General features: G+C 43.9%; 2 protein-coding genes across 7 annotated transcripts in view; one reads left to right on the top strand and one right to left on the bottom strand.

Moving 5' to 3' along the window:
* Positions 1 to 7,708: 7,708 nt before the first annotated feature.
* On the top strand, positions 7,709 to 11,668 carry LOC144893731 (uncharacterized). The gene is made up of 3 exons (XM_078785126.1): positions 7,709 to 10,188; positions 10,589 to 10,658; positions 11,350 to 11,668. Exons 1-3 carry the CDS (start codon positions 7,735 to 7,737, stop codon positions 11,493 to 11,495), a joined length of 2,670 nt encoding a protein of 889 aa, XP_078641252.1. The 5' UTR covers positions 7,709 to 7,734; the 3' UTR covers positions 11,496 to 11,668.
* Positions 11,669 to 20,707: 9,039 nt separating this feature from the next.
* Positions 20,708 to 24,320, bottom strand: part of LOC137435048 (echinoderm microtubule-associated protein-like 2) — a 171,386-nt gene continuing 167,773 nt past the window's right edge. For 5 of the 6 annotated variants that reach the window (XM_068128433.2, XM_078784806.1, XM_068128430.2 and 2 more), the window contains one exon: positions 20,708 to 21,767. In XM_068128433.2, the coding sequence (XP_067984534.1) occupies positions 21,642 to 21,767 (126 nt within the window). In that variant the 3' untranslated portion in view covers positions 20,708 to 21,641. The remainder of the gene's footprint in view (positions 21,768 to 24,320) is intronic. The other variant, XR_013624598.1, reaches the window with a different exon arrangement.

Below are 24,320 nucleotides of genomic sequence, written 5' to 3'. Positions count from 1 at the left end.
TGATGACGTCAACATTTTTTCAGGATCCGGTATTTCAACATTTGGCGTCCCACCACAGGTCATAATCCGTCCATAAAGTTTTGGGATATCGTGCCATGTAACGTTTTTGAGCCGGCCATCTCTCAATGGTGAAAAATTTAAAATTTCTCCGGATTCGTCCTCGACACACTCAGCCATTATGACGTCACGACGGTTGGGCATGGTCACAATGATAGATAGAGACGTACATTGTTGACCTCACTTGGTGATCGACGAGCAGCAGAGAAGATGTGGTTTCTCATCGCGGTGTTGATACTCGCTCTTAGCCGAAGTTTTGTAACATCACGACCAACACAGCAGGTAACGGGTTTGTAAGAGATAATGTACTCGGGGAAGGTACACCACACGACAGGAGATACGTAGTTGTAGTTGTGAAATACTTTTGCTGTTTAAACCGGTAACTATGGAGACAACGAAAATGCAAATGACATCTCCTGTCACGGAGCTGGTAATCTGGGCCTGAGAGAAACGAACGAACTACCTATGGTGTCAAATCTTTTATGTAGTGTATGTTGAACAAACTCCTTAATCTAGGCCCCTATGAGATTTAGCTCCCGGTCTAGTACCACACATTGCACTCGTTTGTAAGGTGCAAATTGAGAACCGATAACATACAACTCAGGCTTGCCAAGGCTTAGTAGGTTGCGCACTCACCTTGACCTGTCCTACCTGGGTTTGAATCTTGATCCATGCATAAACTGCCACCCTGGTGTTTCACGTGCAGAGTGGTACATCAGTGTGTGTACCAACCATCGGAGGAACGTTAAGCCAGAGGACCCGTCTGCCAGCACTCGTTTCTCACAAAGAGGAGGCGAGTTATCACCAGCATTCTGAACAAATCACAAATTGCTTCCCAAACCCTCTTGCAAAACTGCCCTTGGTCACCAAAACAATATGACCAGTAGGAGTTCAATGGGGGCTTCATCCTGTGTCCAGTGGATTGAAAACGGGCTGATGGATGATGGATGATTGATGATGGTGATGAAATGCATCTTGAAAAGTTGGGTCTAAACCCTTTTCTAAAACGGATGATAAAGTTTCCCCGGAAAAAAAAATTCACAAACATCTTGTTTTTTATGTCACCAAGTTTTCGATTTTGTAAGCGAATTGTAAAAATATTGTTTAGTTTAATTTAAAATGTAATAAACGTTTCTCCTGTCCCTGCCCTTGTCCATGTCCATGGATGTTCCAGATCGATGCTGTGGAGGGAGCAATGATGTCCCGAGTTTGGGATGTCCTGGTGGTCGCAATTGCGATGTTATTGTTTGCCGGAGTTAAATCATTTGAACCATCTTCCTGGTTCAAGAGGAAGAGCCACAAAACAAAGCCCCGCACTCAGTGGTGAGGAACACAAGTGACGTTTAAATCAATGTTTTACTTTCTATCAATATTTTCATCCAAGGGGACAAGATAGCTCAGGAATTTAAAATGAATTGACGTTGAATTTTTACAAATAACTAGCAAAGGATCGACCCTCTGGTGGGTCGAGTTTGCACATTACTTGCTGAAAAACAACAGTCGGTGTTTTCCAAGAAAACTATAGAGCTGTTTGTGTGGTCTGTTTTATGGGACTTCAAAAGGGTTAAGGGTCTTAAGTGTGTCAGGGTTGCAGGAGTTCTAAATGGTCTTTGGGGTCGTCAATGTTCTTAAAGGGTTTTGGGTTCCAAAGGGTCTTCAGGGGTGCAAATCGAAAGAGGTCCAAGGGGTCCAAAACAACAACAACATGCATTTTAAGGCCATTTTCCCTGCCAGAGCGGGGGTTAGCCTTGCGGTCCCCATGACAATCTTCTCCATTTTGCCCTATTTTCTGCATCTCTCCTTGTTAACCCCCTTGCTCGCATTTCTTCTTCCACCATCTTCAGCCAAGTCTTTCTCGGTCTTCCCCGTCCTCTACTTCCTTCTACATTCATTTCCATCACTCTTCTCAACCAGTCGCTTTCATCCTTCCTTAACACATGGCCAAACCATCTCAACCTGTTCCTCTTCGAAGCATCAATCACAGGCTCTATTCCCATCATCTTTCGCAATTCATCATTTGTCTTCCTCTCTCTCTCTCTCTCTCAACGATACTCCGCACACCCACCGAACCATTTGCATTTCCACCCTTTCCAGCCTTCGTTGCTGCTCTACGTTCATGACCCATGTCTCGCTCCCATAAATCATAACACTTCTCACACATGCAGCATACACCTTTCCCTTCAGCTTCAACGCCACTCCCCTCCTCATCAGCACGCCACTCAGTTCCCGAAACTTCTTCCATGCACATCTCACTCTAGCAACCGTTGCCGCGTCTGATCCACCTTCTCCATTCAGCATGTCTCCGAGGTAGCAAAATGTTTCCACACCTTCCAGCTTCACACCATCTCCAAGATCCAACTCAACATTTCCTCCATCTGCAGCTCCCTCTGTGCACACCTTACATTTGAATGTAGCTGCCACACTGGTTAATGATCCTCTCAGACCACTACATTTTTGATGAACCCACTCAGCGCACATTGTACATTGAATGGAGTTCACTCCGACACCCTTCCTGCACACAGCACGTGGCCACTTCCCAGTTCTTTCCACCTCACCACATACTTTACCACTTGCCATCACCTTCGTCTTTCCGATATTCACCTTCAGACCTTTTGTCTCCATACATTCCTTCCACTTGTTCATCTTTTCCTTCAGTCCATCCATACTTTCCGCCATCAACACCAGATCATCTGCATACAACTCCCATGGTAAACCCTCCTTTACGTTCTGAGCCAGCACCTCCATCACAGCTACAAATAGTCGTGGACTGAGTACAGACCCCTGATGCACTCCCACCTTCACCTCAAACTCACCACTGTTTCCGTCCTTCGTCCTTACAGCTGTGCGTGCTCTTTTGTACATTGCCATCACAACTCTGATCAACCATTCCTCCACTCCTAACTTCCTCAATGCCCATGTCACTACTTCGCGTGGAACCCTATCGAATGCTTTCTCCAGATCAACAAACCTAAGAAAGAACGTCTTCCTCTTCATGTACTTCTCCTGCAACTGCCTCACAATAAAAAGCGCGTCTGTCGTTTCTCTTCCTGGCATAAATCCAAACTGCATTTCGTCGATCTTCACTTTCTTCCTTATCCTCCTCTCCAACACCCTTTCCAATACCTTCATTCCATGCTCCAATAACTTTATCGCTCGATACGAGCCACAGTCCAGAGGGTCCCCTTTCCCCTTGTATAGACGGACGAGGGTACTCAGTTCCCAATCCACTGGAATGCGGCCTTCTTTCACCACCAGATTGCAGATCTCTGTCATTCTCTTCACACCCCAACTTCCTGCTGCCTTCAACATATCTCCCACAACTCCCGTCGGCCCTCCCGCTTTTCTACTCTTCATTGCTTTTATCGCTTCCTCAACTTCCTTCTCAGTTATCTTCTCTGCCGGTCCTAAAACTGGGTTACTCTCTATGTTGCCATCCCATTCATTCTCTGCATTCAACAGCATTTCCACATATCTCTTCCATCTTCAAACTTGTACATGTGCAGAACCAAATTTGCAAACAAAGCGGCCGGATCTGAACCCATGGGTATGCCCACTGTCTGCTAGAGTATCTTGGGATCTGAACCCATGGGTATGCCCACTGTCTGCTAGAGTATCTTGGGATCTGAACCCATGGGTATCCCCACTGTCTGCTGGAGTATCTTGGGATCTGAACCCATGGGTATGCCCACTGTCTGCTGGAGTATCTTGGGATCTGAACCCCTGCGTATGCCCACTGTCTGCGAGAGTATCTTGGGATCTGAACCCATGGGTATGCCCACTGTCTGCTGGAGTATCTTGGGATCTGAACCCATGGGTATGCCCACTGTCTGCTGGAGTATCTTGGGATCTGAACCCATGGGTATGCCCACTGTCTGCTGGAGTATCTTGGGATCTGAACCCATGGGTATGCCCACTGTCTGCTGGAGTATCTTGGGATCTGAACCCCTGCGTATGCCCACTGTCTGCTAGAGTATCTTGGGATCTGAACCCATGGGTATGCCCACTGTCTGCTGGAGTATCTTGGGATCTGAACCCATGGGTATTCCCACTGTCTGCTGGAGTATCTTGGGATCTGAACCCATGGGTATGCCCACTGTCTGCTGGAGTATCTTGGGATCTGAACCCATGGGTATGCCCACTGTCTGCTGGAGTATCTTGGGATCTGAACCCATGGGTATGCCCACTGTCTGCTGGAGTATCTTGGGATCTGAACCCATGGGTATGCCCACTGTCTGCTGGAGTATCTTGGGATCTGAACCCATGGGTATCCCCACTGTCTGCTGGAGTATCTTGGGATCTGAACCCATGGGTATGCCCACTGTCTGCTGGAGTATCTTGGGATCTGAACCCATGGGTATGCCCACTGTCTGCTGGAGTATCTTGGGATCTGAACCCATGGGTATCCCCACTGTCTGCTGGAGTATCTTGGGATCTGAACCCATGGGTATGCCCACTGTCTGCTGGAGTATCTTGGGATCTGAACCCCTGCGTATGCCCACTGTCTGCTGGAGTATCTTGGGATCTGAACCCATGGGTATGCGCAATGTCTGCTGGAGTATCTTGGGATCTGAACCAATGGGTATGCCCACTGTCTGCTGGAGTATCTTGGGATCTGAACCCATGGGTATGCCCACTGTCTGCTGGAGTATCTTGGGATCTGAACCCATGGGTATGCCCAATGTCTGCTGGAGTATCTTGGGATCTGTACCCATGGGTATGCCCACTGTCTGCTGGAGTATCTTGGAATCTGAACCCATGGGTATGCCCACTGTCTGCTGGAGTATCTTGGGATCTGAACCCATGGGTATGCCCACTGTCTGCTGGAGTATCTTGCGATCTGAACCCATGGGTATGCCCACTGTCTGCTGGAGTATCTTGGGATCTGAACCCACGGCTGTCTGCCGGAGTATCTTGTTGCCAAATGTAAAGAAACTGTTGTTTAGCAGAAATCGAATACTTTCTTTGTTTACTTTTTTTTTAACTGCATGAATATTGATTATTATCCTTTAGAGACCAGTGTGCTCTGTTTTGATATACATTAATGTATACCATATTACCTCCTGCAAATGCTTTATCTATTGCTCTGTGCAATGCGGTTACTAGCTTGTCATGTGGAATGTTTGTGTACAATGTGGAAAATCAAAGGTTGAAAGACATTTTGCTTTACCCTTGTTATTAATGTTGTGGACACTGTCGATTACCAGTTTGGAATTGTCAACGATCCAGAATTTCTTAATACCAGATTAAAACTTCACTTTTTCATGGTCGTTTTTAAAGCATTTATAGATTCGTTTCATTGCCGCTGTAATACTGCCCGACAAAGGTTTCAAGCTACATTCTCTACTTGCGATGATGAACCTCATCTTACAAGGGTGTTTGTGCATTTTTGGGATCCAGTAAATGAATGGTAATTTATGGTGTTTATCCGGAACTAGCAGTCTTCTCACCCTTGAGTGATTTGTATGGTGTTGTATCAAGTCTGCTTTGTTGTCGTTACTTATTTTGTAGGTCTTTGAAATTCCCGTGTCGAAGCACAATTCTTCCAAAAGTGTTTGAATGTAGAATGTTTTACATACAAATGCAATATTATTATTTGCTTTGTCAATTGGAACAATAACACATTGTGTTTGAAGCTGCCTAAAGCAATCAGGTGCCTCTGGATTGTTTAAAATTGCCTTTGGATTATCGATTCGAACTTTTTTTTTCAAATCAACAACTCTCCTTTTCACATGTTTCTCTACCTCCTCCAACCATAAAGCCATTTGTGTGTTTGGTACTTTGTGTTCATCAATTTGTTGTTTCATCCATTCACCCAGTCCCATCATTGTAAGTTCCATTGCTTTATTACAGTTTATTCCTTTATTTTCTCTATAATTTGGTCCTTTTGTAAGTAATGCACGTAATCTTTTATCTTTTACTATTCTGAGATCACCTGTGATGACGTGTTTATGATGTGGATCTTTGAATGCGGAATGTTCACAATTACAATGACGTGTGTTATTTAACCATTCCTCCACATCTATAGATTGTACAGTGTCCTTGTAGTTGAAGATCTTTCCCCGAATTGAATTTACCAAAATGTACACAACTCTTGGTCGTGTTGTATTGTTTCTGGAAGTTTAGTCCACACTTCCTTATGTTGAAGTATTTTCTCTATATTTATCATTTCCATCCCTTTGTTATCAAACATAATTTTGATGACATCATTGTCTTTTCTACGATTCACTTTTTTTAGGTTTCTCTTTGTACATTTTATGATCAATCATGTCCAGAATTGCTTCCATGTGTTGGATTGGGAGTTCCTCTTGATCGTCCTCTTCCATTTATCTGTTCACGATTTGCCAAACTTCTTTCAGTTTTTTTATTATTAAGGGATTGATCTTAATTCTGCTGTTGTTACACACACACACACACACACACACACACACACACGAAACAAACACTTAAAACAGCCACCGTCACTTGCCGGGATACTCTGAATACCAGCGACGTCATAACAATGGCGCTGTTTTTCTCACTGTACTCAACAGTGCCTTTCCTTGAGGAATTTCCTCCTCCTCATCGATGCAAACTGATGGGCATTATCAGTGCCCTATCGTTTTCAAGCAAGGAAGCAGCACGTACCATTTTAAAAGTCTTTGGTGTGACTTGAACCGGTCCAAACCAGATGGGTATTTCTTGGAGACACCATCTCCTTACTGGATTTCCATTGGCTCCCTATGGGAGCTCATCCGCTCTTTGCCAGGTGTTGTTTTTGGTCCTGTCTCGGTGTCACAGTCACCCTCCCCACTAACAAAGCCAGTGATGGGTGTCCGTTTCGTCACCGATAACCTGACCATGCGGCAGGAAGCACTGGCTTTCATATTACCAGTGGCAGTCCCAAAAGACTGACCTGACCGAAACCTGATTTCCGTTCCAACAGGACAATGACCCCAAACATAGAGCCAAAGCAACACTGGAATGGCTTTAGAACAATAATGTGAAAGTTATTGAGTGGCCCAGCCAAAGCCCAGCCATGAATCCCATTGAGAATCTGTGGAAAGATTTGAAGATTGTTCTTCACCGACGCTCCCCATCGAACTTGGCAGAGCTTGAGCAAATCTTCAAGGAAAAATGGGAGAAACTCCACAAATCCAGATATACAAAGCTGATACATTCATACCCAAGAAGACTCGAAGCTGTAATCACTGCCAAAGGAGCTTCTACGAAGAAGTGACTCACGCGATGTAAATTTGATATTTCTGTATTTCCTTTTAAATTATTTTGTCGACAATTTAAAAAAAAGACACTTTGATATTATGGGGTATTATGTGCAGATCAGTGACAAAAAAAATGTCTATTTAATCCATTTTGAATTCAGGCTGTAACATAAAATGTGAAAAAAGTCAAAGGGTGTGAATACTTTCTGAAGGTAATGTATCTCGTTTGGTATCATGCATTTCGTCTGGTTGAATGTTGAACTTTGCCTGCATGCGGAGCTTTTCAAACGCAGCGTGGAAAGCTCCCGCCGGAAACGGGGGACAGTTGAATGTGCGACCATATAAATACATGGGCAGATGCCACACTTCACATTATATTAATATTAATAGATACCGCACTTGATTTTAGCTCAAACTGACAAGTACCGTCTTTGTTTCTTGCAGTTTTCGATGTGGCCGGAGACATTTGCAGAAAAAAATGGGGAAGAAAGAGCAGCCATTGCCTGAGGAGGTTCAAGAAAAGGAAGTAATGGAGATGCAGGAAGTAAAGAAACAGCTGGATCGAATAATAAAAGAAAGAAATGCATTGTTAGTTAAACAAGAATTGCAGGAACAACAATTAGAGCGAAAAAAGTTGTGGCTGAGAGAGAAAGAAAAAGTGCAGGAAAGGCGTGAAAAGTTGTCACGAAAAAAAGAAGAGCTGAAAGAAAGAAAGCGATTAGTTCAGCTCAGAGAGCAAGAGGTGCAGGAAAAGGAGGTGCAACATAGCTATGAGGAAGAGGTATGGATGAAAGAGAAAGAAAAGCAGAAGAAAACAGAGGAAGAACAGCAAATGAAAAGCAAGGAAGAGGAAATGAGGAAAACAGATGAGGAAGAGCAGATGAAAAGGCATGATGAAAAGCTAAAGGAAAGAAAGGTGGCAGAGTGGAGGCAAATCCAACTGGAAGATCAGAAAGAACATGCGGAATTTGTACAATGGAAGGAATCGGTATGTCAGGAGCATACACGAAGAATCCTTGAGATCCGACAAAAAGAGCAAGAAGTTCGAAAGAGTGAGTGCATGGTGGAGGAATTAGAGAAACAGATTTGGAAAAAGGGAATGGAGTGCGAACAACTGCAGGCTCAATTCGAAAAAATGAAGGCGTTAAAAGAACCGGAGATAAAGCATAGAGAGCTTGAGACACGCCGACAAGAGGAAGAGGTTAGCGAACGAGAACGGGAAGTTGAGAGAAGGGAGAAAGCGGTACACCGAAGAGTGGAAGAGGATCGTGTGCGACAAGAACAATTTGTAGAGACAAAGACAAGAAAAGAGGAAGAATTGTTGTGCAGAGTGCAAGAGGCACATCGACTGGAGCAAGAGATTTGTAAAATGGAAAACGATGCGCTTGCACGGGAACACGAGGTTTGGCAAAGTGAGCAAAAGCGAAGAGAACAGGCAAAACACACGGTGACGGATCAGGGAATAAAAGATCCGTTTGAGAAATTTAATGAGATGAAAGAGGAGGTAGAAGCAAGTGTTGGTGGAGAGGAGGTGGAAGCAAGTGTTGGTGTAGAGGAGGTGGAAGCAAGTGTTAGTGTAGAGGAGGTGGAAGCAAGTGTTGGTGTAGAGGAGGTGGAAGCAAGTGTTGGTGTAGAGGAGAAAGAAGCAAGTGTTGGTGTAGAGGAGAAAGAAGCAAGTGTTGGTGTAGAGGGGGTGGAAGCAAGTGTGAGTGCAGAGGCAGAAGCAAGTGTTGGTGTAGAGGAGGTAGAAGCAAGTGTTGGTGTAGAGGAGGAGGAAGCAAGTGTGAGTGCAGAGGCAGAAGCAAGTGTTGGTGTAGAGAAGGTAGAAGCAAGTGTTGGTGTAGAGAAGGTAGAAGCAAGTGTTGGTGTAGAGGAGGTAGAAGCAAGTGTGAGTGCAAAGGCAGAAGCAAGTGTTGGTGTAGAGGAGGTAGAAGCAAGTGTTGGTGTGGAGGAGGTAGAAGCAAGTGTTGGTGTGGAGGAGGTAGAGGTAGCGGAAGAGGAGGTAGAGGAGGTAGACGAAGAAGCAATTGTTGGTGTGGAGGAGGTGGAAGCAGGTGTTGGTGTAGAGGAGGTGGAACCAAGTGTTGGTGTGGAGGAGGAAGAAGCAATTGTTGATGTGGAGGAGGAAGAAGCAATTGCTGGTGTGGAGGAGGAAGAAGCAATTGTTAGTGTGGAGGAGGCAGAAGCAATTGTTGGTGGAGAGGAGGCCAAAGCAATTGTTGGTGTGGAGGAGGAAGAAGCAATTGTTGGTGGAGAGGAGGCCGAATCAAGTGTTGGTGTAAAGGAGGAAGAAGCAAGTGTTTGTGTGGAGGAGGAGGAATCAAATGTTGGGGTAGAGGAGGAAGAAGCAATGATTGTGCAAACGGTTGGTGAATGGAAACTGCGTCGGCAGCAACTACGGGATGAGAATGCCAAAGAGTTGTTGCGGAATTGGGATGAGAGTCAACGGCTGAAGCAGGAAGAAGAACAGCTGGTGAAAAGAAAGGAAAAACTCTTGTTGAAAAAACAAAGAAAGAAGCAAAGGGAGGCAGCAAAGAAAAGTGTGGGAATTGAACAGAAACCCCACGGTGTTGGCAGGACTCATCAACCACAACAGAAGCCTCACCGTGAAGATGGGCTGCAACAGCAGCAACCAAAACAGCAGGAACGGAAGCCTCACCATGAAGATGGGCTGCAACAGCAGCAACCAAAACAGCAGGAACGGAAGCCTCACCATGAAGATGGGCTGCAACAGCAGCAACTAAAACAGCAGGAATGGAAGCCTCACCATGATTATTGGCAGCAAACACAACCAAAACAACATGTTGTTGAAGGGCTGCAGCAGGAACAGAAGCCTCGCCGTGATTCCTGGCAGCAACAGCAATACCGTGAACAACATGAAGAGCAGCAGCATGGTGTTGAGGTACCCTACCATATTCATGACCTTCAACAGGTAAGCATTCTTCAGGACTTTGGAGAAGTTGGAGTGAACATACAGGTGATAAACACAGCCAACCGAAGATGAACATGATAAGTTGAAATAAATTTGGCACTTCGTCTTTGACAGACATTGCTGTTAATTCTTGCTTTGATGAAGAGGAATATCCTTAATTGTGGAAATAATTGTAATTATAATTTTGCTGGGAAAGTCTAACTTATTGGTTCAGTCATTCCCCATGAAGGATCATTCCCAAGCATTTTAACTCCCCTCGATTGGATTGGATCAGCTAATTCAAGCTTTTCTCGATTACATGTTCCATCAGTGCATTTTCTGATGTGTCCTTTCCTGAACAAGTTATCAAACTGATGAAGACATCAATGTATTTAATCATTCATATTTTGTTTTTCCAAAGGCCCCCCAGAAGAGGCGCCCGTTCCCTCCTCCACCACCCTCCTGCATGAAACCATCGTACAAGTTAGAACGTAAGTCGCCAAGAATCTTGCCTTACATTACCAATTATCCCAAACTTTGTCGACGCTGCACGTTCTTCACCTCCATCGTGTCCCATTTTCTCTGTGCCTCAGAAGTGTTGAAAACAAACGAATATTTTGCTGCGCTCAAAGCCATCCAAGCACCAAACAAATCTTCCAATGTGGTGGAAGTCTGGCATGAGTGTTAATGTATCCATACAGAAGCCAAGTGTGCACCTGGATGATCATTAAAATTAATTTTTTGAAAAATTATTTTTTCACAATTCCACTTTCAATCAGTGACAGGTGACTCGAGCTGCCTTCTCCGGAGGAGTTCATCAGGGTTCGCTTCTCGGCCATCAGATGAGGTTTTAATATTTTAAAATTCGTGCAGTAAGTGGGGATGTGTGGGCTCGGCATGAGGCACAGGAATGATGGATGAACTCGCTTAAATTCCCTTGTAAAGTGACAGAACGTAAACATTCTTCCTCGTCCCGTGGGAGTTGTTGATTAAGAAAATACAAATGTGAAACTGCAGAGAAAAGTGAAATAAAACATGAACTCAAATACAGAAAACGAGGGAGAGGAGAGGCACAGAAAAAGAGATCGATAGATATTCATTCCAGGATTGTGTTCGGAGGCAGCAGAATGATGGAGATTATGGTGACGATGCTGTTGACTGCTTTTGCTGATGTGTGTGCAGCGAAACCAGTCATCGTAATGGCCGCTGGAGACGAAGATGAAATGCTTGGCAGTGACTCTGTCATCTTTCCGCCGTGCAAGCGCTCCAAGAACACAAAAAAAAATGCCAGGTTGATGATGATGGCGAATTCAAAATTTTTTAATTGAACATCAATCTCCAGAACTAAGGTACGATAAACACACGATGGACTCGACTTAATCACTCGAGTCCTTTTTGTGACTTTGTTACTGTACATCACATGTGACTGTTACTGTATTTCATCGACGACTTTATTACCGTACTGTACATTATGTGTGACTTCATTGCTTTAGTTGTGTGTTTTAATTACTGTACATCGTGCATCACTTCATTAATCTAAATGAGGCGTGACTTCGTTACTACTGTCGTATGATGGAGATGATGATGACAATGCTATTGAGTGGTTTTCACTTGCTTTTGTTCATGTGTTGCAGAGGAAAAAGTCATAGGAATACCCAATGGAGAGGAAGATGCAATGTTTGGCAATGGGTCTCTCTCTCATCACTCCACCGAACAAGTGCACCAGGACTAAAAAAAACAAACCAAAAAAAACACGCAGGTTCATTCAAAAAAATTGGGGATCCATCCATAAGCATCTTTCATGTTTCTCTCACCTTGGTTTTCATTTCAACTCTTCCTGAATCACAATCCTGTTCTACGTTTGCTTGAAACTGCTCAAAATATTTCCTGGAGGTCAAGTCCAGCTCCCTTCTAATCAGCAGTCAATATCCTGGGTACCCATCTCACTGAGAACTTTCTCATGCCAGATAAAATTCTAGTATCCGGATCCGATTCTCGGTGAGGATGCACTGATCCATTACTGAGTCTCACCAACGTATCTGCTCATCTTCAGTCATTGGTCAAAAGCTTGTGGACCACGTCAACCTCTTCTGGTGTGGCGGCTTCGTTGGGACATCAAGATCTTGGCTCAGACTCAGTGCTGTTTCTCTCTCAAATAAATTCAGCTGCCCAGTTGTTGTTTACAGCGGCAAATGAAGGAAGGGGCATCATCTGCCAATGTTGCCACCATGTCCTCATGGATTTCCTTTGGAACTTTCGTATGGAGTTACAATGATTGATTATTACTCTGATTTCACACTTTTCCATTGACCGACTCATGTTGAGACTTCTGGTCCTGTGAAAATAAACAAAAGTCCGTTTAAAAATAAACTAGAACTGCCACTTCATAACTGCTGGCAGTGATGACCGGTTTACTCCGCCTTCCCGCTTTCATACAATCCCACTTTCATTGGACGTGCTTTGATACAAACTCCCCTTCAATACAACCCAGATACACACACACACACACACACACACACACACACACACACACACACACACACCCCACATCCCCACCCCCCCACACACCCCCACACACACAAACACGCACACCCCCCGCCACACACACACACACACACACACACACACACACACACACACACACACACACACACACACACACACACACACGAACCGGTCCAAACCAGATGGGTGTTTTTAGGAGACACCATATCCTTACTGGATGGGTGGTCATTGTCTCTCTCCCGGAGCTAATCCGCCCTTTACCAGGTGTTGTTTTTAGTCCTGGCAGGTGTCACAATCACTCTCCCAACTAGCAAAGGCAGTGAGCGGTGTCTGCTTAGTCGCCGACAACCCGACCATACAGTAGGTAGCAATGGGTTGCATGTTACCAGTGGCAGTCCCAATAAGACTCGCAAAATAAGACTCTTCACAATCAGTTCGCAATTTCTGATTTTAGTCCCATTATCCTGATTTTAGTCTCATTATCTCAGTTGAGCTTATCCCTTCTTTGCCATTCCAAAGAGCCTTCTTTATCCACTCACAATCTGTCCAACTCTTCTTTTTTTTTTCTTTTTTTTAATCAAAAGCTTTTTAATGGTCTATCCAAGCTGTGAACATGAGCCTGGTGTTGGCCTAGTGGTCAGGGCGCAGGCTTGGGATCCTGAGTTCGAATCCCGGTAGATAGCTGAATTAACGCCGGGGGGGTTGACTCAGCCTGTCATCCTTCCGAGGTCGGCAAATTGAGTACCAGCTTGCTGGGATGAATGAAACAATTCTTTCGACTTAGAATAGGTACACCGTATCCCTGCGCATCTGAGGCGACTAAGGGTTGGTGTCAGCAAGGGCACCCGGCCATAAAAACATTGCCTCCAACAGGGAACCATGATCGTCATTGGGCCCGCAAGGCTAACCCCCGCTCAGGTGGGGAAAATGGCCTTAAAACGATCATTCATTCATTTTCATTCATCCAAGCTGTGAACAATTTGTCGTCCGGCAGCCAAAGGCCAAATTTCCCCCTGACCTCAAAATGTCTGATATAGTTTTTTTCTCTGCTGATTATTCATCTTTGGGGTGTACATAATGAGATCTAGGGTGGTGTGGACCTGTCACCCTTGAGCAATTTTAAATATTCAAGATGGCGTCCAACATGGCTGCCACGAAGGACTAAAATTCGAAAATTCCTATTATTTCAATGTTTTCTGCGACAGATAAATTATTTTTTGGCCAAGATATATGTTTTGGCGTCCAATAATTTCGATAGAAAGGGTTTGACAGGAGTCTGAAGACTGAGGAAGACCGACATATATCTTGTGTTTGTCAGGAGAGTCACTTAAAAAATAAAGGAATCAACGCTATTGTGATATTCATCAATAACAGATTTAAGCATGAACTGCAACCACAACCACACAAATTGACATGCATGTACCATTCTTATGAACACATTACAACCATCTGACAAAAAATGGTAGTAATCAGTTCACCGAAGTCTGCACTCTGGCCATATATGAGACAAGTTAAAGATGAGCGCAACTTCATGCTGCAAATAAAATGGATGCTGTTTACATATCTGCGAATTACCCCTGCCATACCAATTCTATATTTTGAGATACAAAGCAGACAGCACGAAGGACAGCACAAGGCAAGGACGAGACAAAGGAGCAAGCAGGGTGTATACTCTGCGGTGCACCACGCGTCTACCGCCAGAGAAGGTGATGCTGACTGTCACCAGAAACAATATGCAACTCATCGACCGAATATGCGAGGACATAGCATCCCACAAGGATGACTTCACACAGCACAAGCTTGTTCTCACTGGAAGTGACCCTGTGCCAGTGGAGATTAATAGTGGTGTCATCATCAAGCGCCAGTATATGAAAACAACGCAGGAGGAGGCGGATACCATTATTGTTCAACAAGTGGCAGAGGTGAAGGCTAAGAAAGTGCTTGTGGTTGCAGACGACACTGACATCTTTGTTCTTCTGCTTCACTTCTGTTGCCAAGGTGACATACCAGCTTCAACCTCTGTCCTGATGGTTTCGCCAATTCATGGTCGTGCAGTAATTGATATCAATGCCACCATTGACCAGCATCGTGAAATCATCCCAGACCTGTTAGCAGCACATGGACTCACTGGTTGCGACACAGTGGCAACATACTTCGGAATTGGAAAGGCTGTGGCACTCAGAGTCCTGAGAGCTGGCGTTCCTGCCCTAAGCTACATAGGTGACACAAGTCGCGTTCTGTCGGAGATCACCTCCCAGGCAACACCATTCATTCTGGCCTGTTATGGCCAAACTAAATGTACATCATTGACAGAGGCACGCCAGAAAATGTGGGCCGGAGTGTGGCTGGTGCACCAAATGATCTTGGTTCCTTGCCTCCAACAAATGAGGCATTCAAGGAAAATGTGGCCCGCGCTCACCTTCAGGTGGCAGTCTGGAGGAATGCACTGCAACCAGATCCACCGAGAATGGATCCAACAGCATTTGGATGGTCACGGGAAGATGGCTCCAAAACACTTTTCCCAACAACTCTTCCCAGTGACATCCCCCTAGCACCAGATGATTCACTGAAACTCGTCAGATGTTCTTGCAGTAGTGAGATCCCTTGCAAGACACAAAGATGTGGTTGCAACAGTGCAAACCTTGCGTGGTCAGTTTTCGGTGCATGTCAGGGTGGCCAGGGTTGTTTCAACGAAAGAACAAAGCAGGCCACACAGGCAGACGACGATGACGAAAATGACTAGATGTCTCTCAACTGAACCCAGGGACGTATACATATCTGTATCCATCTGCAAATACCCAATGACCCATTGTGTCAGAACATTACTTTTGTGACACCACTGGACTGAAAAGCCTGCAAGCCAAAGATAGATTGTTTTCTGACATGAACATTCGTGTGTGCTCACGTAGTTTCTTTAATGGTAGTTTTCACCTACATGTAATCTATGGCATTCTCGATGCAATTCTATTTTTGATATTCTTTGCAATCTCTGTGGTCAATTTAATCGCATTTCCTGTGGTCATCTTGTATGGCCCTAAATGATAATATCCAGGAACAAATCATACTGCTCTATGTTGTTCATCTTTAATGATATGACAGTTTGTTTAGTTTCGGCCATCAAAGTGGTAGTTTTGGAAGCTATTTAAGGTGGTTACCATGGCAACAGAAAATCTTAAACTCGTTCATCCTTTTTATCGAATATATTGTCGTTCAATTTTATATACCAAGGAAATACAAAGAATGCTCTATTAATATTATCTTGGACGTTTTGTCATTGTTACCGCCTTTTACCGGCTTAATGGCAGCCATATTGCTAGTTACCACAGCAACGGTACATCCAATACTTCTCAAACCCTTTCTATCGAAGTTATTGGACCCCAAAACATATATCTTGGCCCAAAAATAATTTATCTGTGGCAGAAAACATTGAAATAATAGGAATTTTCGAATTTTCATCCTTCGTGGCAGCCATCTTGGATGCCATCTTGAATATTTAAAATTGCTCAAGGGTGACAGGTCCACACCACCCTAGATCTCATTATATACACCCCAAAGATGAATAATATCAGCAGACAAAAAAGCGATGTCAGAGAATTAGGGGTCACTCCCCTTGGCTGCGGGACTATTGGTTATTCTTGTTTTACAGCCTTAATGTACGGCCTTGTTAGTAGGTGGTCTGTTGTTCCATAGCATCCTCATTTACATCCCTTCTGTTGTGCCTCAAGGCCTCCTTATTCTGGTAGGTTGTGGTACATAATTGCTTTTATGATTCTTTTTAGAAGTTTGCATGCTGTTGGTGCACATGTTTTTGGTGTATACTTGTGAAGTAGTTATGCTTCTTCAGATTTTGGGATGAGGAAGATGCTACCGTGTGTGTGTGTGTGTGTGTGTGTGTGTGTGTGTGTGTGTGTGTGTGTGTGTGTGTGTGTGTGTGTGTGTGTGTGTGTGAATATCATAGAAAAACATGGCTGTTCCAGTCTCCACCAAATTTTACATACCTGCTTGGGTTACCCAGGGTCAGGCCATGGACACCAAAAAAACAGCCCCACACGAGTGCAGTTCCCTCTTACCCGGAAACCATAGCTGAAGGCAGAGGGTGTTTATAGCTATATTTAAACAAGCATTCTGAGTATTGCGCTGCAATACATGTCCCCTACCGGCAGTCTGTCGTCCGGAAAACTGTTGGGGAAATTACCAAGGGTTATTCACCCACAGGTTCTGAATCGTTCCCAATCGCTAATTACCTCAGGACGGGCTCACCTGTGATTCGCACTCGGGACTTCGATTTATACACCTTGCAGACAGGTCAGCAGAAGCACGACAAAATAAGTTGCTGATAAAGAACCTTTCGAGTTGCTAAATATCAGTAATTTATTATATTTTTCGGTTCACGATCAATGATCGATATGTATATATATGTTGCTCGGCTTGGCTCCGCCCCTCCGGAAAGGGCGCGCTGTGTCGCGCTTTTGACGTTCGCGAGACGAGGCTGAGGGCGCGCGTTGCGGCTTGACGAGAACTCCAGAATAAACAAGAGATATCCATTTTAAAAATATTTTCGTTTAATTAACGATATCTGCCAAACCACGTGCCATATCGCAAATTACAAAAGGACATTTTAGTAGATTGACATGCTGAACAGATCTGTGAAGTTTTCCCTCGATTGGGTCAAAAATGAGGGAGGAGCTAGGTTTTAAAGGTTCATGCTTAAAAACGTCATAACTCTGAAATCATGTGACGCATGACGTCATGCTCGCTGGCTTTTTTGTTCGCATGGGTATGCGATTCTGCCTGCAAAGTTTGGCCTCGATCTGTTCAGCCGTTGCAGAGAAAAAGGGGTTTTCGTGTTTTCACGAAAAACAATATAGCGGCCGAACCACGTGACCTGCGACGTCATAATTACCATTAAAATATTCTACAGACCGAGTCCATCATATGGTGAAAATTTTATCTCAATCGGTCCAATTATTGCAGAGAAAATCTTTTTTAAAGGAAATTAAAACTTAAAATGGCACTGAGTTAAGGATCATCAGAATTATCAGAATTCCCAAAGTTTAAAGTGCCACAACTTTCTTAAAAATGATCGAAACGTCGTGAAGTTCGAACTTGATCTGTAACGTATCATGAGGAAACCGTGTGTCAAGCTTGAAATCATTAGCATTGAGCGTTTAGAAAAAAAGTCCGGAAAACTGTTCTTTGCGTGACTGACGGACAGACGGAGGGACGGAGTGCAAACCTATCGTCCCCTTCGGTGTACACCGGTAGGGGACTAATAAGGGAATTGTCTATGTGTGTACATCTGGTCATTATACAATCGGAAACGGCTGTGCCAGTCGAGGGAGATGACCTGCAATTTTCACTTCTACATGTGGAATGGTTTAAGCAGAGACCCCTGCCTAAGGGAGGGCGTACTCACACCATATTTCTTTCCTGGAGGGAGCGTGTATTACTAGTACAGTACTTCAAATATGCATTGTAACAGTTGCCAATGTACAGTGTGTAAATGTTAAATGTTTACGACTTTCTATCATTGAACATTGTCTGTGAATGACAAAAACTCACACTTTTCGAATTATACTGCCAAAAAACACAGAAACACCACAGCTCTTTGTACGTCTTGGTTGACGGAATGGTAGGTTTTCACCGCACCTTCACCACAAGACGCGGTGGTGGAATGGTTAAAGCATCTGTTTCACCTGAACAACCAAGATAAAACATTATGCCTCCAAGATGACAATGGGGATTGATGCCAGAGTAATTAAAATGAGAATGATGACAAAGTCGGGAAAGAGGAAGAAGATTAAGATAAACAAATTGGGATATAAAAATTGGCAAGCACCAGAGATTATGGGACTTTCAAAATGACGAATGAATGCAACGAAAGGCCTTTCACGCATGTGCTGTGTGTATGTTTTCAGTTACTCACTGTTCTGTAAAGCTCACTTGTGTGCACCTGGCACCTGGATGGGTTCGAGGGCAGTGGAGTAGCAGCTGAAACGCAGATCCTCTCCAGGTTCCTCGTGAAGACTTCATCTTTGTTCTTAGATTGTTCGGATTCCTTCTGATGACTCCAATGCAGTATTTGGTCTTTCATTTGATTCCGTTGGCAGCGGCACTTTTAACTTCCCGTTGCTCATGTGAAATCTGTAATTTGGTTTCCTCTGCATTTAAATGGAGGAAAACCTATGATTGTTCCTCGAATTTTTATTATTATTCTTCCACCTGATTTTTTCACCTCCAAAAACTTAAAAACAAATTTCTCAGCAACTGTTGGTCCGATTGACACAAATTTTTCACCAAGTGATTGGCTAGACGTGTATAATTTTTTTACTGCTAATTATGACGTCATAGGTCACGTGGTATGGGCGCCATCTTGGAAAATACCTTCAACTTTGGCCCTCTATCTCCGAAACGGCTCAATGGAAAAAAATGGAGTCATGGCTCATTCTAAAGAACTCCCATCCCATCTGCAATGGGACCAAAAACATGTTTATTTAGGATATTACAAGTGCTAACGTTACAAAGTTAGAATTTGACAAATTTTTCATGACCTTGGTGAAAAAAAATACAGAATGCAAAAAAATTCGATGTCATACTTCACGTGGTTCGGCCGCCCTATTGTTTTTTGTGAAAAACACTAAAACCCCCTTTTCTCCGCAACGGCTGAACAGATCGAGCCCAAACTTCACATGCAGAATCGCATGCCCATGACAAACAAAAGGCATGACAACGTCGTACGTCGCATCATTTAGGAGATATGACCTTTTCAGCTAGCCTATCTCAGTGAGCTGAGAAAGTTTCCAAATCTTTCATTTTGCAGAGGCACACCCCTTTCTCTCAGGTACTTTTCCAAGTATTTTCGACTTATTTGTGAAAGTAGTCTTTTTGTCGAGGAGATAAAGCAGATTTATTATTATTTTAATAAAAATGTATATGTTGACATTTCACTTGCATAAAATGACTATTCCATGATTTAGATGCAACCTCATGACGTGCAAAATGATGCACATTTGAAGGGTAAAAATCAAGCACTCCATATTTTACTCCTCACTGAGGTTCCGTAGTGTAGTGGTTAGTGTGCTTTACTCGCATTAAAGTAGGCCCTGGTTCAATTTCCGGGTGGGATGAAACCACTCCGGGTGCCTTTGTTTACCAAGTCACTTTCTTGGGAAATGGTTCTGCCAGTGCAGATAGTAAGTCATCTGGTCCTCTCGGTTAGTTAATCAGTGACGTCAGGTTACACTGCTTGATCACATATATTCCAAATTCAGATAAATACCAGTCGGCCATAGGTCCTCCCCAAGCCCCCTCCCTCCCACAGATCTCCCGATGTCTCTGCTCTCAAATGTTGTACTTGTGTGCTTCCCCCTCTCTCCCCATCTTGTCTCCCGCCCCCTTTATGATGTCATGTTTCCGTTTGTTTTTTTTGTCATTAATGTTAGCTCTTACACGAGCCTCAATCTTGTATACAATATATATATATATATATATATATATATATATATAGATATTGGTGTGCATGCAGCAGCTCCTACACAGTACTAGAAAACAAGTTTTTGCTCCCAGGTGTTCACATTCGATATGTGAACAGCCAGCTTAAATCTATTTGGCGATCATCATTATTACTTCGGTGGTGGACGTTTTACAATGACCTCAGAAGGATAATCAATTTTGTTACATTGACATGTATTATTTTTGTTTATGAGGTACCACATGATTTCCGTATCACTGTACCATATAGCACGAGCAGACATACAAATGAGAGAGAATGAGAGAGAGAAAGAGAGAACGAGAGAACGAGAGAACGAGAGGACGAGAGAATGAGAACGAGAGGACGAGAGAACGAGAGAACGAGAGAACGAGAGAACGAGAGAACGAGAGAACGAGAGAGAGAGAAAGAGAGAGGAAGAGAGAAAGAGAGAGAGAGAGAGAAAGAGAAAGAGACAGGGTCATCAGCGATTCCACATGTTGTTGTTGTTGTTGTTAACTGCGTGAGCTTCTGGAGCAGGAGAAAGCAGACACACGATAGCTCGTGGGAAGCTCTGCTATGTTTATTTCAATAACATTTCATGGCTGATCATGTTGCCTTCAGGGTGACGAAATACAGAAATAGTGAAAAGTGCAAATCCGTCCCAAAATGCATTTGAAGGCATGTAATCAAGTGCGTTAATAAATATGTCATTTATCATGTACGCAGATGCACAATGAATAACAAATGTCAGCAAAAGGGGCTTTCAGATGTTAAATGTCCCAGGAATAACCGTGGGATTTTATAAGGTAGCAACCCATCAAGGGTAATTGTTTTTTTCATCACAACAACAGTTCATTTGAAACAAAACTGGCTTTGGTGGAGAAAGATGAGGACAGAAGGTTGAGGGGGTTGGTGAGTGTGGGAGGGAGTCGGGAGTGAGGGAGGGAAGGGGAAGTGTGGAAGGGAGGATGTGCCACCATAAGGTCTGGTTACCAGGCTCGTATTGTGCACCTGTGCAAGCTCGTATTGTGCACCTGTGCAAGCTCGTATTGTGCACTTGTGCAAGCTCGTATTGTGCACCTGTGCAAGCTCGTATTGTGCACATGTGCAGAGCTAAACAAATGGGTTTATTGCAGTTTGAGGAAAATGCAAAAAGCTACCAGATACAAAATTAATAAAAGTGCTGCAGGTGATGTTTCTACATAGCACCAATCTCGATTACCTTTCACCTGGTTATTTTTCATGCCTTCCAGCAATACCGTGCAGGCACACCTCATTAGTCAGGGTGAAAACATCCAACGTGTATCTATGCAACCACTGGCTCAATGGCTCAGGACAATCGGAAAGACCAGACATGTATGCCAGGAGGAAACTCTTGCTTACATGGAGAATCTCCTGAGACTATGTTGTGTTACACGATGAACACGCGCAAAACCATCAAGCCTGTCAACACTATTTCTGTACACAAGGTATCACGATGGCCAAGAATGGCTTACGTTCACACAACACGCCACTGCAGGATGCTGCAATCTTTGCCCCCAGTCGAAAAGAGCAGACCGTCATCATGAGAGAAGCCGACGTTGGTCACATGACTGCTGTGCCCACCATAGATATGGCATGGCGCCTGAGAACAAAGGTGAAGGGTGTAGATCAGGTAGTGATGTGTCAAAAATAAAGGCATTAGTAAAACCATATGGGTAGAACAAGATAGAGTAAAGTTGTGGAAGTTTACATCAAGAACCATGATTCTTCAATCAGATGAACACCGATATAAGAGGTGCATTTTGAGAAATGTCAATTTTTAATGTATCACAAAGTATTAATGGTCCTGGTTACCACAAAGCATTAAAGGTTCTCGATACAAATAATGATCTGCAGGGCTGATGCAAGGGTACCTCAAGTGAACCTTCAGATTTGCGCCTGACCTCTCCCTCCCTTCTCCCCCCAACACGCCCCTCCCAACCCTCTCCCAGGGCCACAATTAACTTTCGAAAACGCACATTGTGCATTGTTATGAACTAGGGCATGCCCGTACTATATATATATCTAAAATTATATCCCCCCCCTCTATTTACATGAAATGGTTTGGTCCATTCGCAAAGCCAAAGCGAACGGCTTGCGAGTACGGTGACAATCCCCCCCCTCTATTTACATGAAATGGTTTGGTCCATTCGCAAAGCCAAAGCGAACGGCTTGCGAGTACAGTGACAATCCCCCCCCCTCTATTTACATGAAATGGTTTGGTCCAAAGCGAACGGCTTGCGAGTACGGTAGAACCCCCCCCTCTATTTACATGAAATGGTTCGGTCCATTCGCAAAGCCAAAGCGAACGGCGAACGGCTAAATCGCCATAGCTCGGTAACTACTTCTCCGATTAATATGAAACCTTGAAAAGGCACATCCTCAGGTCCCCAGCAATATACCTGGCAAGTTTCAAGTATATCGGACCCGTGGTTGTCGAGAAACAGCGGTCACAGACACACAGACATACACACACACATACACACACACATACACACACACACACACACACAGAGATTACTGGAATTATAGATAGATAAGACTTCTAAGAGAAGCCTGGTGTTGGCTTAGCAGTTTAGGTGGCTGCCTTGAAGGGACACAATCAAAACATTTTTTTGAAGAGATACGTTTTAGAGGATGATAACCCTGATACATTAGCACTAAAATATTTTTTTGGGGGAGAATAATAAGCCAGATAATCGTTTTTTTAATCGGACTATTTTCACTTCCATTATGGAAATGATCTACTTCCGTCGATTCGCGTGACGCGAAAGTGGGACAACTCATTGATGGATGTGTATGTCTGTGTTTCATCGCAAGTTATTCTAGTGTTCAAGATGCCGATGTGCCAAGCTTTTAACTGATTCAATCTTCGAGAAATTTGCCCATAGAACTCAGAAGTGGATTTTTTGCATCCCTGACCCACTAAAAGGTCGTCAACGACCTTGTGCTTTGTGGTTGAAAAACCTAGGAACAACCAAATTAAACATCAAAACGTATCATCATTCAAAATATTGTGTTGATTGTGAAGACCACTTTGGGCCGTTAATTCATATTTGATTAACAGGCTCACTACTTGGGAAACAAGCCTTGGAAATTGCTGAAACACGATGCTGTACAGACACTTACCGGGTGAGAGTTACATGTTGATTTGAAGCCAGGCCCATGTGAGCAAAGCTCAAAGCTAGTCCCCAAGTAGTTATCTATATTATTACTAGAATACTAGCAGACAGAGCCTACCTGTACACTTCGCTTACAGACCAATTAGTCATTCTGTTTGCTGTTCTTATCTTTCTCCATTGCCTGTTCGTCGTCCTGCTCATCTCATCACCACTTTGTCATCCTGCTGTCTCCTCATCATCCTGCCAATCTCAATGCCTGCTCTGTGCCTTCCTCCCCTCCCCGCTGCCACGAGAAATAAGTTACCCAGTTTTGTCCCTCACCCCATCTGTGCTTGTGACGAGGGGCCTTTGTTTTTATAGATTTTTTTTTCACCTTTGTTTACCTCATTGTACAGTCGTGGCCAAAACATTAAAAAAATTTTTTTTTATATACAAGATCAAGGCTCATGTAAGAGCCAACATTAATCACAAACAAAAAAAAAACGGACACATAAAAAACATATAATAAAGGGAGCGGGAGACAAGATGGGGAGAGAGAGGGAAGTACACGAGTACAATAGTAGAGAACAAAGACATCGGGAGATTTGTGGGAGGGAGAGGGCTTGGGGGGAGAAGGCATGGGCAGGGGTGGGAGAGGTGAAAAAACACATGGACACTGCTAGGACTTCCAGGAAAAAGTTGGTATTTCAAAAAATGCATCTGGGGTGAATTAACGGGGGTAGAAAAGATCAAGGTTTTGGATGGGGGAAGATAAGAGATGGTGGTGAACAGCTATTTTAAAGACCTGAGGGAGGAGTGTGATTGAAGAGAGTGACGGAGTTTGTTCCAGAGGCGGGAGAAAAGAGGAATGAAAGGGTGAAGGTGAAGAGTGTCTTGATTTTGGCAATTTCACCAGAAGAGGGTTGCTGGCAGATGTGCGACCTGTAGGAATATTTGGGGGACAGAGCACAGGCAGAGCTGGGGGAGCTAGGCCAGAGAGGAGTCGGTAGAAGACAGAAAGACCACCAACCTGCCTGCGGTGAGTGAGTGAAAGG

The sequence above is a fragment of the Myxine glutinosa genome, chromosome 9 (assembly GCF_964187855.1).
Source record: "Myxine glutinosa chromosome 9, kmMyxGlut1.1, whole genome shotgun sequence".
In the NCBI taxonomy this organism is placed as follows: domain Eukaryota; kingdom Metazoa; phylum Chordata; class Myxini; order Myxiniformes; family Myxinidae; genus Myxine; species Myxine glutinosa.
This window is presented reverse-complemented; position numbering and strand designations above follow the sequence as displayed.

Excerpts from the sequence above, each read along its gene's own strand:
- LOC144893731 (XM_078785126.1), top strand. The coding sequence starts at position 7,735 with ATGGGGAAGAAAGAGCAGCCATTGCCTGAGGAGGTTCAAGAAAAGGAA. Across the intron at positions 10,189-10,588 it reads ATATTCATGACCTTCAACAG|GCCCCCCAGAAGAGGCGCCC; the intron begins GTAAGCATTCTT and ends GTTTTTCCAAAG. Across the intron at positions 10,659-11,349 it reads ACCATCGTACAAGTTAGAAC|CGAAACCAGTCATCGTAATG; the intron begins GTAAGTCGCCAA and ends ATGTGTGTGCAG.